Raw genomic sequence first — 12,747 nt, 5'->3', positions numbered from 1 at the left:
ACACTTTCTATGGTCCCTGAATAGAAAGTTTTCAGGATTGCTGGTGAGACCCTGAATTTCCTCAGCTGTCGCAGATGGTACAGTCTTTGCCTGGCTTTCTTAACCTGTGTTTGGATGTGTGTAGTCCAAGTCAGGTTCTCTGAGATGTTTACACCGAGGTACTTGAAGCTACTCACCCTCTCCACAGGGGTCTCACTGATCATAAGAGGACTGTAGGGCTGCTGCTGTCTCTTCCTAAAGTCCATGATCAGCTCTTTAGTTTTGCTCACATTCAGAGAGAGACAGTTGTCCTGGCACCATGATGTGAGACTCTCTACCTCATCCAAGTATGCGGTCTCATCGTTGTTGGAGATGAGGCCCAGAACCACAGTATCATCAGCGAATTTGACAATAGATGTGGAGCTGTGAGAGGACACGCAGTCATGCGTGTAGAGAGAGTAGAGCAGGGGACTCAGGACACAGCCCTGTGGGGCTCCTATGTTCAGGGTGATGGAGTTTGAGGTGAACTGGCCAACTTTCACCACTTGAGGTCTGCCGGTGAGGAAGTCTTGAATCCAGTCACAGAGTGAGGAGTTTAGGCCGAGGTCTGTGAGTTTAGATGCCAGCTTGATGGGGACTATAGTGTTGAAAGCTGAGCTATAGTCAATGAATAGCAGCCTTACATAATTCCCATTGTTGCTGTCCAAGTGTGTGAGGGAAGAGTGGAGGACGTGAGAGATGGCATCATCAGTAGATCTATTTGGGCGATAGGCAAACTGAAGAGGGTCCAGAGTATCAGGTATGGAGGAGCAGATGTGGCTCTTTACAAGTCTCTCAAAAACCTTCATGACTATAGATGTGAGGGCAACTGGGCGATAGTCATTCAGGCAAGAGGGTTTATTGTTCTTTGGCACAGGGATAATGATGGATTTTTTGAATGAGGTGGGAACCACGGAGGTAGCAAGGGACTCATTAAAGATAGAAGTGAACAAACCAGCGAGCTGATCAGCGCAGGACCTCAGAACACGGCCGGTTATCCCATCAGGTCCGCCTGCTTTCCTGACGTTCACTTTCTTTAGCGCCCTCCAAACCTCATCCTCCGACACAGTGATTACAGGATCATCGCTGCTCTGCCTGCTGCTTCCTGACGTGCTGGTCGGCAGAGACACGCCGCCGCCGTTGCCATCGAAGCGGCCGTAGAAGATGTTTAACTCGTCGGCCAGCAATGGATCTGCTCTCACCTCCGCGGAGGATGTGTTTCCGAAGTCACAGATGGTCCTCAGTCCCTGCCACATCCGTCGAGAGTCATTGAGCTGGAAATGAGACTCAATTCTCTCTCTGTATCTGTGTTTAGCGGCTCTTACTGCGCGTCGGAGAGCATAGCACGATGCTTTGTACTCGCTCATATTCCCAGACAGAAGAGCCTCATTGTAAGCGGCAGTGCGTGTGTTAACCGCGGCACGGATTGTTCTGTCCACCCACGGTTTCTGATTGGAGAATGTCCTTATAGTTATTGTTTCTGTAGCTTGCTCGGTTAGCGTGTTTACAAAGCTCAATGCTACATCCGTGAACTCGCTGACGTCAGAAGAATTCGCCCGGAACATGTCCCAGTCGACGTCATCAAGCGCCGCCTGCAGCATAGCCTCTGAGTGAGAGGACCAGCGCGTCACTACTCTCTGCACCGGAGGATCCTGAACGAGCCTTTGTTTGTATTCCGGTGTGAGGAAAATGGCGGCATGGTCCGATTTGACAAAAGCCGGAAGTGAGCGCGCTTTGTAGGCATTCTTGAACTGAGTGTAGCAATGATCCAGTGTGTTTGGTCCTCTAGTTGGACAGGATACATGTTGATGAAAGTTCGGCATGACCTGCTTGAGATTGGCTTTGTTAAAGTCTCCCGCGATGATGAAGGCAGCGTCAGGATGTTTGTTAATGTAGCCGCTGAGCACATCGTGAAGCTTAGACAAAGCCAAGCCGGTGTCCGCCTGTGGTGGAATGTACACAGCAGTAACAATGATCGATGAGAACTCCCGGGGCAGATAAAATGGGCGGCAAATAACGGAAAGATATTCCAGATGAGGCAAGCAGGAACGCAACAGAATGGAGATATTCCTAAAGCATTCAAACTCTGTCCTGGAGGGCCGGTGTCCAGCAGAGTTTAGCTCCAACTTGCCTCGACACACCTGCCTGGAAGTTTGAAGTATACCTAGTAAGACTTTGATTAGCTGCTTCAGGTGTGTTTGATTAGGGTTGAAACTAAACTCTGCAGCACACCGGCCCTCCAGGACAGAACTTGATGACCCCTGGTTTAAAGCGAAGACTGCAGCACACTTATAATTGGGGGAAGTCGTGGCCTAATGGTTAGAGAGTCGGACTCGTAATCGAAAGGTTGCGGGTTCGAGTCCCCGGCCGGCAGGGATTGTAGGTGGGGGGAGTGAATGTCCAGCGCTCTCTCCACCCTCAATACCACGACTGAGGTGCCCTTGAGCAAGACACCGAACCCTCAACTGCTCCCCGGGCGCTGCAGCATAAATGCTGCCCACTGCTCCGGGTGTGTGTTCACAGTGTGTGTGTGTGTGTGTGTGTGTGTGTGTGTGCATTTGTTCACTACTCACTGCTGTGTGTGTGCACTTGGATGGGTTAAACGCAGAGCACCAATTTCGAGTATGGGTCACCATTAGGGCTGTATGCCTTGGAGAACCTGGCGATACGATACATACCTCGATACACAGGTCACGATTCGATACGTACCTCGATACAGAGCTGTCTCGATACGATTTGATACAATGTGACACGATTCGATACGATTCAATAAAAATACATGGGCCAGAGCCAATTAGTTAATGCTGAACACATTTACTCAACAAACAGAACTCTGCATTTTTCTTCAATTTATTGAAGACAAAAGTGCATTATAACACAGTGCATTTTGCTTAAATATTTGCAACTTTAAGTGCTCTGATTAATTGTACACAAATTGTATTAATCTGGAAATTACCACAAGTCAACATTTAACTTTCCAAGGGTACAGGTTCCAAGGTACGTTTTTTTTTTTTTTTTTTTTTTTTTTTTTTTTGAGGGGGCAGGAAATATAAGATATTCTTCATCCTGCCTCCTTTTCATCATGGTTTTATAAATTATATGAATGAGGATGATGAAGTAAGTTTTGTGGGAAAAAAAAAATATCCATGAATGAAATAAACAAACATTACATTACAGTCTGAGCTCACACAAGCACAAAATCTTCTTCTTATTATTCTTAACTTCTTATTAAATCTTCTTATAATTTTTTTTTGTGACACCATGTACTGCCATAACATATTTCACTATGAAATCACTTAAATGCTACATCTTGCTTTAATATTTTCCATGAGTTTTTTGAAACTCGCGGGCGCCGCTGCGCCCCCTAATGGCTGGGCGGAGTATCGATACTAAGGGCTAGAATATCGATACTGTATCTTTTTTTATTATATCGGTATGTATCTAAGAATCGATATTTTGAGCACACCCCTAGTCACCATACTTGACAATACGTCACGACTTTACTTTTTTTACTTACTTTATAAACAAAATGTCACAATATAGTTATCGTTCTCATGTGATTTTGATCGCGTGGATGAAATGTGGCCTTACGCTCCACTCTTCACGCAGACAGCGCTGGTCTCCTGCAGATCAGGGATCTCCTGATGAGCGTCGATTTCTTCATCAGAGATCTTCAGACTCACAGACGGCTCAAGGAAATCCTGCGGGAAAGAAGGACGCTTACGTTACAGAGCCATCAGCAAACCCGCAATACCCTGCTACGGTCATTCTGTAATGTAATTATTCCTTTCAAAGTTTTTGTTATAAAATACGAAAACATGATCTTGTGCAACAGTGCTGAGCTGATTCAATAACAGTACTCACTGGCATTTTCACCTGCTATAAAACAGTGTTTGAACAAGCACAGACAGGCCAGATGAAGACACTGACGCAAACGTTTAAGAACAGACTGATAACAGAACATCTGCATCATGAAACACACGGCCGGTGATTCTGCTGTCAAACACTGACGTTCAGAGCTGACCGCTGGCTCACAGTGCACTGGACAGACATGACAGAGTGTGCATGAAAATCAGGCAGAGACGAGACGAGACGACTCACAGACTGAATGCAGCGCAGCGACTGGATCCATAGCTCCGCTCTGCCGAACAGTTGAGTACAGTCCGAGTATTCACCCTCCTCCAGAACACACTGATGACCTCTGAACCCCTTGCTGGAGAACGCCACCCATCTAACACACACACACACACACATCAGCTGTCTGCTATCTAGATGATACACACACCGGACAAAAAGCGCTGCGTCACGCCTTTAACATTAAAACACATTGTTTTCTATGAGTATTCCCACACCTACGACTCAATCCTGCTGCTCCACACATAGTTTTTCATTACATTACTTGCATTAAATGCACATTCTGACTTCACTCTAGAATGGAAGATTGTGCATTTTTCAGCAAAAGCTTTGACTTTCTGTGGCTCGAATATAGTCTGTATAAGAGATGGCTAAACCAGGACCCTCAGCTTTGTTTTGGCCTGCCATGCCATATCATGTAATAAAAATAGGAAAAATTCACCATTTATCATTGTTCCTCTTTTGCATTGAACTTTTGAGAATATAGTGGAATTGATTTTTTTTTTTCTATAAAATTTTCTTACATTAAGATTTTGATATATCCTTTTTATATAATTTTTTTTATATATCATCGGGCTTGATTTTTGGCCCTTCATAGTGAAAAGTTTGGACGCCTCTGGACTATGTGCGTTATATACAAATATATAATACACTCCTTTTGCTTGCGCTGTTTTTTCAAACACCTAAATTCGTCAATGCTATTTTGTTCAAGCTTGAAGTGACCTTTTGGCTGTTTGCGGATTTGATTCAAATTTAAACTTGCACACACATCCGGTGTGTGAATCACCCTAGATGTGACGCAGCGCTTCTCGTCCAGCTTAAGAGAGCAAAATGACCAGGTCTGTAAATGTATCACATGATCGCTGGTTTCTCTGATAAAGACACGCACATCCCACCCGTGACACGCAGAGATGCAGCGGTGTCCGTCAGACGGGGCTCGTGATCTAGAAGCTCTCTGACCTGACCCTGGAACTGCAGCTTCTCGAACAACACAACCTACACAAGACACACAGCGATCAGATCCATGGATCCCAGAACAGCTCTGGACAACAGCGAGTGTGGCGTCTCACCTTTGGGTCCAGCGGTCTGGTTACCCGGAGCCCGCCCTGCGTCAAAAACACATGAAACACTCGCATTAGATCAAACCAGCATGATGTTTGCGGAGAGCAACTTGATCGTGTCTGAGGACGGAAACGCTGCCTACACTCAAACCAAAAATAGTTCAGACACTAGATATAATTTTTGATAATTTTTTACTAGTGGGTGCAGGACACTATAGTTCATTTATGTAAGTGAGGGTAGCAAATTAAAGTAAACTGACATATTATACCCAAAAATTCTTCATGCAGTGGACTACCAGTAAAACTGATAAAAAATTGAGACCAAAAATTAGATTTGACACTTTGAACGGACCATGTTTTGTTACAAACCTTTCTATCAAAGTTATCTGACATTATTAGGATGAATTTGATCTGACACAGTTTAACTCTGAGCTCGTCATATTTTATTACCATAGAGAATAAACTGTGATAATGTGAGAAATTTTGAAGGTGTCTGAATAAACTTTGGTTTGATAGTATGTACCAGTTTTAGCGGCTGGAGACTCTTGACGCAGGACAGGAGTGAGTTCTGGAGCACCGGTGAGACTCTTTCATCCGTCTCCAGAACGGCGGATCGGCCGCTGAATCCGGGCTGCTCGTAAACCAACCAGCTGCACACATTCAGAGAACATGGACAAAACACGCATGAACCACTGCCGGCACAACAACAGCTATTTTAACGTCTCGCTGAAGAGAAATGTCAAAAACAATCCAAGCAGACAAGACCTTTAGTGGTGAATAAACTAAATCTGGTGCCAGTATCAAAAGCATTTCAAATGAGCAGTTGGTGATCAAGACATTAAGAAAAAATCTAAATCCAAGTCAACACATAATTTTTGATGATTTTAGTCCAGGTCAACAATCTGAGACAAAGATGCTGTTTTCACACTCAAATGCACTGTATCTCCTACCATCCGTTGGTGACGCGGAGCTCGGAAAGGAGCACAGGCTCCGTCAGGTCTGTTGCAGAGTAAAGACGGATGGTCTGAGATGAGCTGGGACACAGATGCATCTCTGGAACACCGTCGTCCTGCACACAACAACACTAGACGCGTCACTGACTGAAGAAAACACCATCAAAGCTCATGAACACAGAGTGAACACAGATCCTGATGAGTGTCTGTGCATTCACCCGAGAAGCTAATAAAAATGCATGAAACACTGAGGTAAAAGGAAATAATGTATGATTTACAGTATATTTCCAGTATATTGCTTTTTCAGCCCCTCCTGGTCTGCTGGTCCAATTCACACAGGAGGAGGCAAATATCAACTACTGACCGACAAGACAAAAACAGCAGAATTCAGATGTGTCAAATAATTTTAGAGATATAACCACAGGCACAGCTCCCCTAAGGTAAAGCTAAAGAGAAAGCTTTTTTTTTTTTCTCCTCAACTCCAAAATAATGTACCTAACTTAATACAATTTAAATAATTAATTTGTAAAAAATAATAATCCAAAATTTTATAATCTCTCCCCCAATCTGGTTCACGTACTGAAGACAATAGTAGCCTATGGTAAACTGATAGATGTGTGGCATAAAGGGATTTTCAATTTACAATGACTCTGTCACAGGAAGAAAACGTGGTTAAAATGTCTTCTTGGGTCAAAAAATAAGGCTTATGACTAGGTAAGATGCTGCATTTTCATCTTCAAAAACAAAAATGTTGTGGTATGTTTTCCTGCAGCGTTTAACCCTGGGTTATGGTCTTGTTAAACCAGAGCAGAATTAGCAGGTCTTTGCCAGGCTAATCCGTCATTTGGAGCCAAAGCTGTACAGATACGGTGTTAAAATATATAAGCCAATTGTTTAGCAACAAACAACCAATAATAAACTGAAGACCTCTTCTTGCCTCATGAAATATTCAAAAACTTATGTGCTGTATTTCTTTTCAGTTTGGGTGAAAGAAGTCTAATTGTTCATTTTTTTTCCCTTCAATAATTATTTAATTAATTTTGAATCAACACTGAACTTAAGCTAAATATGGACACTATTGTCTGCTTTACTGCTGAATTTAAATCAGTCTCTTATTTGACAAAGTTTGCGCCACTGATTGTTATTTCTTTGATTATTATGGTTTGAAACAATCTGTACACTATTATGTGCTATAGAAATAAAGATATGCCTGGTCATAATGAGATTTAGCATATACATTACAAAGTGACTAATTATGTATCAATTCTTGAGACAATCTGCCAGAAGGTGGCGCTATAAGCTATTATTTCTATTCACTGGCGTTTGTTAGTGGGTATAGTTGTGCTGATTTCTCGCTCGACACACCACAATCACAACAGTGTTTCTGTGTATAGAAACATGTAATATCCAGTAACTGACACACCAAAACAGTGAGAGACAGATGGCTCCTGATACCTTGAGCAACGTCCGGACAGAGCGGACAGACAGATCAGTCCTGCCGGGCTCCCTGGTCTCCTTCAGGTCCTGCTGAGATCCTCCGCTGGTCATCACAGTCTGACCCTCCTCCAGAAGAACACACGAGCCGCGGTGAAATGGATCCACATACAGCAGCCAACTAAACACACAGCATTTAAACACACATCACCATCTTAACAAGCAACACAACATCATCTCTCACGCACACAGAATCTCAAGGAGATTGCAGTGGAGACCAGAGGAGTCTCAGACTGAAGGAACTGAGCAGAGAAGTGAACAGGAAGTGACTGAACAAAAAGCATTAAGAAACACACACAGGACAGGAACACCGCAGAACTCAACTTACACAAACAAATATTTAATGTAAAAAAAACCTTAAAACATCTGAGGATGTGTGTGACGCTGTTGTTTTCTTCAAAATCTCTGGATCAAATCTTATCTTAAAGTCTGTGCACTGCACCAGTACAATTTCAAGTTTATGAAAAACAAAGTGAAAATCATCCCCCCTGTGATTTCCACGCGTGTTTGAGTGCTGCTGAATAATGGAGAACTCAGGCGAGTCCGTGGACATGCATTAACAAAACGACATTGCATAAGCTTTCAGTGCTCAGAAAAATGCAGGCACAATGACTTCATCTATTAGACATGAGCTACAGCTCACTTATACACACACACAAACTCAATCTGTCTCTGAGAGCCGCTCAGACACAAAATGATGAGCTCATTTCTCGTACAACAGCACAACTGGACTCTCATTCATAAAAAAACCATTACCAACTTATCTCAACTCTGACTCGGCCCGGAAACTTACTGACTGTGTGTGTGTATTGTGTAAGTATTTTAGTGAGGTGTATTATCTGATGAAAGTAAACATGATTACCATCCTCTCAGCGCATGCAGCGTTCCTCTGTGAGCAAACAGATCCCTCCCAGCATCCTCCACGTCAGCGCAGATTTCACTTCTCTCTCCGCTCAGCGACTCGTAGACGAGCACCTGCGTTCATCAGGAAACATCAGCGACAGAGCAGAACACTCCTGTGCACACATGGGTTAGTACAGCGCTACCATTATCCTCCTGAAAGACACTGGCACAATCTGAACAAACAAAGGCAATGAGGATATGGTTTGAGTTTATTTTTTGTGCTGCAAAATATATGACTGTAGACTAGAGCACCATATTAGCAAGCTGAGTGGAATGGATTTCTGTTATCACAGTCCCAAAACATTGCAGCAACTGATATCATAACAAATATGATTTCAATCTATAGAGTTAGATTCTTCTTCTACCGATTCAAAGCCCCAGCAGGGAATGCAAAGCTGTTCAAAGACTCAAGTTCTCAAACTAAACAGACAACCATTCATATAACATGCCTGAGTTGAGTTGAACTTACTGCTGTAGGTCTAGGGTTGACCTTTCCAAACCCTCTGGTCTCTCCCTGTGAGGACATGAAGGATTAAAAAGCTTGTTAAAATACATAAGCATATCTCATTCTAGACCAAAGGTCTTCAACCCTTCTCACTGTCCTGCAGAGTTCAGCTACAGTCCTAATCAAAGCTCATCAGGATCAGGCCAGGTGTGCTGGAGCAGGTTGGAAATAATGCTGCCTTCATGTGCTATCAGAAATTTCCTATTTCCCACTTATGGAGTCATTATTACCAGCTTGTCACACTCAAGTGCTTTGTTGTTGGAAAAAATTAAATGTAGCATCCCAACAAGCATATCAACATTCACCGCGCTAGATAGTCAGCTTGCTGATGATTCTGGAATTTCAGTCAAATACATGCTTATTTCACTGTTTATAAAACACAATATGCTTCAAATGATTGTTGATATCTAGCCTATAAATACACTACTTTAGTGACAAAACAAAGTGATGTAGTTGTTGTGAGAATAGCATCGACAGCAGCAATGGTTGTCCCCTCCACCATGTTTAAAGTTTATGGCCCGCCCAACTCGGAATCTCTGGTATCTAAATTATCTCCAAGTGTCCCAATAGTAAATACAACTTTAGTGGCCGTTCATACTCAGTTTACTATTAGGAAACTCATATTTACAATAGTTCCAATAGCACGTGAAGGCAGCATAAACTCTGCAGGACTGTGGGTCTCCAGGAGCAGGTTGAAGACCTAGGGCTAGTTTTACTAACAGCTTGTGCCAGTACAAACCATCTTTTGGTGTTAAAATAGTACTGTCAGGATTTACTAAAGACGTACAGTGATGAATTAGCTCTGAAAAAGCATGAACAGTTATGACGCAAAGTTTATGGGAGGAGAGTATTCAAATGATTTACTAATGTTTGCACTCATCAAATTACTGGGATTTGCGCCATTATTTAAAGCCCCAAAAAAGCATGTCTTAAACTGTTTGTGCTTGATATGGCAGCAATTATTGTTGCTAGAGAAGGCACCGCAGAGAACAGAGAAGCAAGGGTAGAAGGGAGAGGGTTTTTACACACGTATTCATTTATTTTGAATGCCAGAAGAAAACATTATCCGAACATATCGTTTGCCAAACCATGTTATTTTTAATTAGCTTCAGGAAATAAAAGACATCTAGGAACTAGGAGTCACGCAACACCAAGTCTATCAAAACTTCTTGCAACCCTTAATTTTTGGCCTCTGGGTCTTTTCATTGTATTGTGGCTTCTTTATTTGTAACTACGCTAATTTGCGCTGTGCTTGGTACATTGTGTTGGTCGATATGTAAATGAGATATTACATCTGAATTCTTTAATTTGCGCATTGTTATAAATCACCCGCAGAAATTTCCACACCCATCTGCGCTGTTTTGGAATTGCGCTCTCGCGCTAATTTGCCCTGTTTAGTCAAACTGGCCCCTAGATTCTAGACGAAAAATCAAATCTGCTTACCGTGACCAGTGTGTTGCCTGCACTACGACACACCATGTGCTGAGTGTCTCCGTGTTCTTCATCACCTGATGGCATTATTCTGGACTTCAAGTACTGATAGAAAGGCGTATTGGCATTCTTTCCGATATTACTCAGAGGACCATCACAGTCCCTCTGCTCCTGCGTTCCATCTGGAGCGTCGCCAGTCTCGCGCTCAGGTTCGGTCTCAGTGAGTCGGCGGCTCTGTAGCACACTGGAGTTCTCATCGTCATCCTCGCAGTCATCGCTCAGCAGAACGTGAACTGACTCCTCGACTGAACTGCACATCACACTGGACTGCAGCTTCTCACTGACCGACTGCAGGAGGGAGAGGATGGACGTGGCCGGCTGCTCCACGCTCCTCTGCTCCTCTTCTGTGGCTGGAGGAACCTGCAGCGTCTCCTGCCCCGAAGCCTGCTCGCGGCCAAACTCCTCCTCGTAGATGGGGGACAGGGAGAAGGGATAGGCTCTGGCTCGCCGCATGCTGGGACTGTGCATGGGCCCAGTGTCGTTCACAAACACCACGTCACTCTCCTCCTCCTCGCTGATGATGGCGAAGCCTCCGTCGACCTGGTGGAGGTCGAGCTCGTGGAAGCGGGAGTGTTGGGGAAGGACAGCTGCGGTTCTGCTGGAACTGTCCATGGGGTCCAAGTGAATTCTCTGAGCTGAGACACACTCGACTGATGCTCCAGCATCTGCTGGAGTCTCCTCTGGGCTCTGGTTGTCAGTGACGTCGCAGCGGATCACTTGCACCGAGGCCCACTGAGAAGATCGGTGCCCTCCAGAGCACTGGACTTCAGTCCCGGATAGCAGGACATGTGAATCTACTCCAGCCTGAGAGTCTCTGAAAATCTGTTCCTGCTCACCGCTGTCTGAGTAAGGTGCTTTGGATTTATGGCTTTGTGTAGCTGGTGTGATTCCTGACACCATATCCGAATCTGCTGTATCAGAAGCAAGACTGTGGCTAACAGGGTCTGACTTTCCCATTTCACTGAGAGTTTGGCTTTGCTGAAGACTCTCCTGATGTGCTGATGGAGCACAGGAGTCAATAAGGCTGAGTCTGCAGTTATTGCTCGTTGCATTGTCTTTGGCTGTATCCTGAGATCGCTTTTCCCATCTGACCCACTCCGCTTCTCCCGTATGCTCCCCTGACATCGAGTTTCTCCCGTTGCTCTTACGGACTCCATCCACGTTCTTTTCTTCAAATAGATATTCAAGCACGACCTGATTCTCGTTCTGAGAGCCGATTGGAGCGCTGGCAACAGTGATGTCAGAGGCCATGCCCACGATGCACCTGATGTCCGTGTCAGAGCCAGCGATGGACTCGTACCCTGAGGAGGGCGGCGACCTGTTGCAGTCCACATGGCCTGCAAGTGTTTCCTCGAGAACTGCAGACAGCGTATGGTCTCTCAAAGTCACGCAAAACCGATGCTCTGTATTAGTGACTCCATCTAACCCTTCAATACGCAATGCCTCTGAGCCCTCGCTGGGTTCACGGGTTGACAGGACCTCACGCTCTGTCTCGGATGCTTCCATCTTCTGCAGGGCATCGAGGGCATTTGTCAGGATGCTATCCACCATTTTTTTAGACTCCAATCGCAGGACTTCTTCATCTACCCCAGCCAGTTTCAGCTCAAACTCCTCTAGAGTCCAGCACGCCTGAGAATCAGGTGCTAGATCATCTGTTCTGTCACTTAAAGATGAGCTCTGCTCTTGAGCGGGAACCGTGTCGTGATGGTCTGAAACCGTCAGATCATCACTATCCCCTGAGAAGCTCTCAAGCGTAGCACTCTGAGCAAGATGCTCCTGTCCGCTGCTCTTAAGTCCGCTGTCACTTTGTTCTGCTTGAGGAATCTTGTAGACCGAGTCTGTCTCCACGCAGGTCACGAAAGGACCAGAGTCTGCAGCTTGAGGGAGTCGGTGGACTGGAGTTAGTTCAGATTCAACAGCGAGAACCTCGTCTGATTGAGCCGACACGTCTTCTATCTGCTGTGAAGGACATGCTTGATTTAGGGCAGTGGGGTTTTCATGACTATCAGAGCTCATGGTTTTCACAGCGCAGGAGGAAATCTCGCTGTACTCATGGCCGTTGGGTTGCGTAGCCTCTTCTCCCTCAGAAATGGGCGAATGAAGCTCGACGTGATGCTTCTTCTTTGGTTTCTTGACTTCCCTCAATCCACGGTACGTGCCGTAAGTCACTACAGGAGGACAGGATAGA

The 12,747-nt window shown here is 44.7% G+C and overlaps 1 protein-coding gene across 1 annotated transcript in view; it reads right to left on the bottom strand.

The window, feature by feature from the left end:
- LOC306866204 (beta/gamma crystallin domain-containing protein 3) overlaps positions 1-12,747 on the bottom strand; it is a 32,603-nt gene that overhangs the window by 13,916 nt on the left and 5,940 nt on the right. Inside the window, exons 4-13 of the mRNA XM_079411296.1 lie at positions 10,512-12,747; positions 9,033-9,077; positions 8,523-8,635; positions 7,622-7,781; positions 6,164-6,282; positions 5,737-5,863; positions 5,223-5,258; positions 5,042-5,148; positions 4,120-4,249; positions 3,610-3,719 (exon numbers count right to left, since the gene is read on the bottom strand). The exon at positions 10,512-12,747 is cut by the window's right edge and continues 84 nt beyond it. Coding sequence (XP_079267422.1) covers positions 3,610-3,719; positions 4,120-4,249; positions 5,042-5,148; positions 5,223-5,258; positions 5,737-5,863; positions 6,164-6,282; positions 7,622-7,781; positions 8,523-8,635; positions 9,033-9,077; positions 10,512-12,747 — 3,183 coding nt within the window. The remainder of the gene's footprint in view (positions 1-3,609; positions 3,720-4,119; positions 4,250-5,041; positions 5,149-5,222; positions 5,259-5,736; positions 5,864-6,163; positions 6,283-7,621; positions 7,782-8,522; positions 8,636-9,032; positions 9,078-10,511) is intronic.

The sequence above is a fragment of the Barbus barbus genome, assembly GCF_936440315.1.
Source record: "Barbus barbus genome assembly, chromosome: 47".
NCBI classification, from domain to species: Eukaryota; Metazoa; Chordata; class Actinopteri; order Cypriniformes; family Cyprinidae; genus Barbus; species Barbus barbus.
This window is presented reverse-complemented; position numbering and strand designations above follow the sequence as displayed.